The sequence below is a fragment of the Carlito syrichta genome, unplaced genomic scaffold, assembly GCF_000164805.1.
Source record: "Carlito syrichta isolate Samal-C Ts95f unplaced genomic scaffold, Tarsius_syrichta-2.0.1 Scaffold312243, whole genome shotgun sequence".
In the NCBI taxonomy this organism is placed as follows: Eukaryota; Metazoa; Chordata; class Mammalia; order Primates; family Tarsiidae; genus Carlito; species Carlito syrichta.
The window spans coordinates 412,018-417,778 of record NW_007256339.1 but is presented as its reverse complement, the minus strand read 5'-3'; the positions used below and the strand labels follow the sequence as shown (position 1 = coordinate 417,778).

General features: G+C 51.7%; 1 protein-coding gene across 1 annotated transcript in view; it reads right to left on the bottom strand.

The window, feature by feature from the left end:
* Positions 1-1,638, bottom strand: part of LOC103272353 (GRB2-associated and regulator of MAPK protein 2) — a 15,330-nt gene extending 13,692 nt beyond the window's left edge. Inside the window, exons 1-2 of the mRNA XM_021718492.1 lie at positions 1,584-1,638; positions 20-480 (exon numbers count right to left, since the gene is read on the bottom strand). Of these exons, the coding sequence (XP_021574167.1) occupies positions 20-480; positions 1,584-1,638 (516 nt within the window). The remainder of the gene's footprint in view (positions 1-19; positions 481-1,583) is intronic.
* Positions 1,639-5,761: the final 4,123 nt, after the last annotated feature.

Genomic DNA, 5,761 nt, shown 5'->3' with positions numbered 1-5,761 from the left:
CCTCCGGGGCACCGATCACCTCGGCCTCACCGGGCGAGGCGGCCTCTTCCACCCCGTTGCGCCGATGAGCAAACCGAGGCGCAGAGCTCGGGCGGCAGCCAGGACTTGAGCCCGAGTTGACCCCAAGTGCTACAGCCCAGCATCGCCCCGCGCCCCACCCGTCCCCGAGCGCACGCTGCGGGTTCCCGGGCCCAGAAAGCCCCAGCGCTTGCGCAGCACGCGGCGTGCGAGCGCATCCGTGCTGTAAAGGAGGAAACTGAGGCTCGGGCACGCAAGCGGTGGTGGAGTCCTCTCTCCCAGGCCGGTACGGGACGCCGTCCCTTCTCTCATTACCTCTAATTTGCTCTTCCCTTTCTGCTCGCCTCACCTCTGCCTTCCAACTCCTCTGGACTCCACCCGGGGGCTCCACCCGGCCGAGGACCCCGCCCTCGCCCTCGTGTCTGCGGCGCCCTCTGTCGGTGATCTGGGGCTGGTGCGGGCCTGTCGCGGGACAGGCTGGCCTCGAGGGGCCGTGGGGCCGCCCAGGGGGCCTTGAACCCCGTGCCGGTCCTAGCGGGCTTTGTGGACGCTAGTCCTCACCCTCGGCTCCCTCAGGAGTTACCTACACACACGTACACGCAAAACCCTCCCCTCTGAGGTGATCGACGCCTGGTGCCGTATAGGCGGCCCCACGAGAAGTAAAATGAACTCACCTTCTCAGCGGAAAGAGACATTTCAAAGCACAAGTTCAATCTCCGTCTGTTTGTTTGTGTGTTTTGACTCGGAGTCTCATTCTGTCCCCAGGCTGGAGTGCAGTGGTATAATCACGGTTCATCCCAGCCTCCACTTCCTGGGCTTTGGTGTCCTTCCACCTCAGCCTCCCAAGTAGCTGGGACTGCAGGCACGCCACCATGCCTGGCTAAAATTTTTATTTTTTTTGTAGAGATGAGGTCTCACTACATTGCCCAGACTAGTCTAGAACTCCTGGGCTTAAGCGACCCTCCTACCCCGGCCTCCCAACGTGCTGGGATTACAGGCATGAACCACCACTCCTGGCCTCCATCTGTTGCAGAGAAAGAAAACTGAGACCTCAGGAGCGGAAATGCTTTGCTCCAGGGTCACATGGCAGGAAAGAAGCAGAGCTGTGACTAGAAGGCAGGCCCCTGCCTGCTAGCCCCTGCTAAGGCCTCTTCCCACCTGGCCCACGCTGGCCTCCCGATGGAGTCCACGGGGAGGAGGAGCTGCCCGCAGGCTTTTCCCCCAGCCACCCTAGTGACTCAGGGTAGCCCAGACAGACTCCTCAAACTCCTCTGGGTCTCTAGGGGTGGAGTGGGTTCTTTCCCAGGGACGTGGAAAAGAGAAACATGGCAGAGGCAGGAGGGTCAGGAGGCAGAAAGAAGCAAGTGAATGACAAGGGTCCTGTCTTACAATCACTTGTCCCTTCCTGCCCTGCAGGGTCTATTCTTAGGGTGACCCTGTGTCACCCTAACTGGAGCACTTTTGAGAGTATAGAAGGTGCTAACTGCCTCCCACCCAGCCAGGACAACAGGCATAATCTAGGCTATAGACAGCAGGTGTCAATGGGGCCTGGGTTAGAAGGTCACCTTCTCTTCGAGCCCTGGATGTAGATGCTACGTCTAGTGACTTCTTCGTCAGCATCGCTGGCTCGCCTCACCTGAACCCTCCACTCCAGCTCTGTCCCTTCACACCCACCAAGGATGCACAGCCACTTCCATTTCCACAGTCACACTCCAGCTTGGTCTTCTTTGATTTTCTATCCTGGCTGAGGATGTCACCTTTTTCCTGGTCCTGCAACCTGGAAATCTTCTCCTTGATGCTCACACTTGCTGCCAGATCCTGGCAATTCCGTTCCTGCCATGAGTCCTGGAGCCCCTGCCTCCTCCTGTGCCTTCTCCCCTAGGCCACCCTTCATATTTCATACCAAACTCCATGGCTCTGGATTTTGTCTGAGTTAGGGACAAGACAGGTATGAGCCATCAGGCAGGTCCACCTGACTCAGTGGACCTGCTCATCACTGTTGCAGAACATTCCAGAACCTCTCCAGGGCTTCCTAACTGTTGGCAAATCTTCAGGGCAAGTGCCCAGACACACATCCCTTGATTTGCTTGAGAATTAGGAGCCCTTGCAGGGAGGTACTCAGCTTCCCTTAGAGTCAGAAACACTCAGGCCTTTCCTGGGACTGAGATTGCTGGACAGAGGCTGGCAGGAAGCAGAGCCAGGAAGGCACCATGAGGGAGGAAGATACTGAGCAGAGAGGCCAGGCTGCGCGGTGGGGTGTGACTGCGAGAGAGCCAGGGGCCTAGGTGGTATGTGAGGCTGGGCCTGTGCTTCCCCCTCCAGGCGAGTCTTTGGGAAAAAAGGGCTGAGGGGCAGAGGAGAGAGCCAGCCACGGGGGTCCCTCCTGCTCTGCTGTGGGCTCCACTCTGACAGCAGTCCTGACAGGTAGATTGCTCTTCCCTACCAGCTGGAAGGGAGGAGGAGACAAGAGAGGGGGTTGGCCTGGAGGGGTCAGGGAGGGTCACAGCCCTGCCAGAGGCCCACTGCTGGCCAGAGGTCATGGCAGAGGCTGGCTGAGCTGCCCATGAGCAGTGCAGAGTACTCAGGGGCACAGAGAGATAGGGAATGCTGCCACTATGGGCACAACACTCCCCATCTAGAGGACAGATGGCCTTTTCTGGGCCCATGAACTGGAGGAGGCCAGGGACCATTTGGGTAAGCACCTCTGAGAAGTCTAGGGAATAGTGTCTAACTTTTTATTTCAGAAGAGCCCAAAAGCAGGCAGAGCTAGAGTGCTGTGAATTCCCACGCACCCGTCTCTCGGCCCCAACACTTACCAACCTGGGCTGATCCTATTTCTGTGTACCTGTTTACTCCCCTTCCTCACTGATTTGAAAACACACAAGCAAAAAACAGCTTTGTGTTGTCATTGTTGTTGTCTGAGTCAGGGTCTCATTCTGTTGCCCAGGCTGAAGTACAATGGCACAATCACCGTTCACCAAAGCCTCAACCTCCTGGGCTCAATTGATCCTTCTGCCTCAGCCTCCCCAAGTAGCTGGGACTACAGGTGTCTGCCAATATGCCCGGCTAATTTTTTTAACTTTTTCCTAGAGACAAGGTCTCACTATGTTTCCCAGGCTGGGGTTTTTTTTGTTTGTTTGTTTGTTTGTTTTGAGTTGGAGTCTCACTCTGCCGCCCAGACTGGAGTGCAATGGCCACTCCCGGCCACCGCAACCTCGACCTGCCGGGCTCGGACGATCCTTCCGCCTCAGCCTTCCGAGTAGCCGAAACTACAGGCGCACGCTAGCATGCCCGGCTGGTTTTTGATTTATTGTAGAGATGAGGTCTCACCAAGTTGCCCAGGCGGGTCTCGAACCCCGCGGGCTCAGGCAATTCACTCACCTCAGCCTCCCCAGGCACGGGATTACAGGCTTGAACCACCGAGCCCGGCTCCCAGGCTGGTTTTGAACTCCTGGACACAAGTGGTCCTCCCAACTTGGCCTTTCAAAGTGTTGGGATTATAGGTGTGAGCCACCAAGCTCAGCCAATGTTGTGCTTCTATAAACTTCCTGATTCCATCCATTTTCATTTGAATGGAATAATAAAATATATGGTCTTCTGGGGCTGGCTTCTTTTACTTAGCATAAGTCTTCAAGTTTCATTCAGGTATTTGCTTCATTCCTTTTGATTGCTGAATAACACCCCATAACATGAATACACCGCATTTTATTTGTCCAGTCATCAGTTGATGGATTGGGGGTTGTTTCTGCTTTTTTGGCTATCGTGAATAATGCTGCTGTAAGCATTTGTGTATGAGCTTTCGTCTAGACATAGGTTTTCACTTCTCTACCTAGGGTAGAATTCCTGGATCATATACAGAGGGTACCAAAAAAATGTAAACCCTTGCTTATTTTTCTTTTTTAAGTCAGGGTCTCACTATCATCCAGGTTGGAGTGCAGTGGCACACTCATGGCCATCACAGCCTCAACCTGCAGTACTCAGGCGATCCTTCCACCTCAGCCTTCCAAGTAGCTGGACCTACAGGCACACACCACCACGCCCAGCTAATTTTTTGATTTATTTTAGAGACGAGGTCTCGCCAAGTTGCCCCGGGTAGTCTTGAACCCTGGGCTCAGGCAATCCTCTCACCTCAGTCTCCCAAAGTGCTGGGCCTGGGATTACAGGCATGAGCCACCACACCTGGCATGTATACATACTTTAAGAAAGGGAAAAAGCTGTATTAAAATTGTAATACGCAATGAGATGAATAAGTCACATTTGACTTCTGCAATTACAAGAGGTGCTCAAAGTGGTTACCATCAATGTCCAGACACTTCTAATTACGGCAAACATCTCTTAAAATGTGTAGGCATTTTTTGTGTGTTTGTTTGGCACCCTTGGTAGTAACTATGTTTAACTTTTGGAAGAACTGACAAACCGCTTTCCAAAGTGACTGTACTATTTAACATTCCCATCAGCATTATGTGACAGTTCCCGTTTTTCCACATCCTTGTCAATACTTGTTCTTTTCTGTCTTTTGTGGCTTTTGTTTTTGTGTTTGTTTTGAGTCTGAGTCTTACTCTGTCATCAAGGCTGAAGCACAGCGACATGCTTACGGTTACCGCAGCCTCAACCTGCTGGGCTCAGGTGATCCTCCCGCCTCAGCCTTCCAAGTAGCTGGAAACACAGATGCGCGCCACCATACCCAACTAATTTTTTATTGATTGTTGAGGCAAGGTCTCACCAAATTGCCCAGGCTGGTCTCAAACCCCTGGACTCAGGCAATCCTCTTGTCTCCGCCTCCCAAAGTGCTGGGATTATAGGTGTAAGCCACCACGCCCAGCCTGTCTTTTTGGTTATAGCCATCCCAGTGAGTGTGAATTGCTCTGGTTGTGGTTTTGACTTACATTTTCCCTATTGATTAATGATGTTCAGTATCTTTTCATGTGTTTATTGGACATTTATAGATCTTCTTTGAAGAAATGGCTGTTCAAATCCTAGCTGGCCACGGTGGTGTGAGCCTGTAGTTCCAGCTCCTTAAAAAGTCTGAGGCAGAAGGATCACCTTGAGTTCAGGAGGTCATGATTGCAGTGAGCCGTGGTCTTGCCACTGCACTCCAGCACAAGTGGCAAAATAAGACTCCAACTCAAAAAAACAGACAAACAAACACACAAAAGTCTATTCAAATCCCTGACCATTGGTTCATTCCTTGGTTTCAGCCCCAAACACACAAACAACACACACTCACAAATCCTTTGCCCATTTTAAAATTAGATTATTTGTCTTTTATTACTGAATTTCAAAATTTCTTCATCTATTCTACATAAAGTCCTTTATCAGCGATATCATTTGTGAATATTTTCTCCCATTCTATGGGTTGTCTTTCACTTGAGTTATTGTTTTCAGCACAAAACTTTTTTGCCACAGTCCAATGTATCCATTTTTTCTTTTGTTTGTGCTTTTGGCATCATATCTAACAAACCATTGTTTAACTCAGGCTACAAAGTTTTACTCCTGTGTTTTCCTCCAAGAGTGTCATAGTTTGAGCTCTTACATTCCGGTCTATGACCCATTTTGAGTTCGTTTTTTTTTTTGAGTTGGAGTTTCACTCCGTCGCCCAGACTGGAGTGCCGTGGCCGCTCCCAAACACCACAGCATCGACCCTCTGGGCCCGGCGATCCTTCCATCTCAGCCTTCCAAGTAGCTGGAACTACAGGCGCGCGCTACCACGCCCGGCTGATTTTTTATTTACTGTAGAGATGAG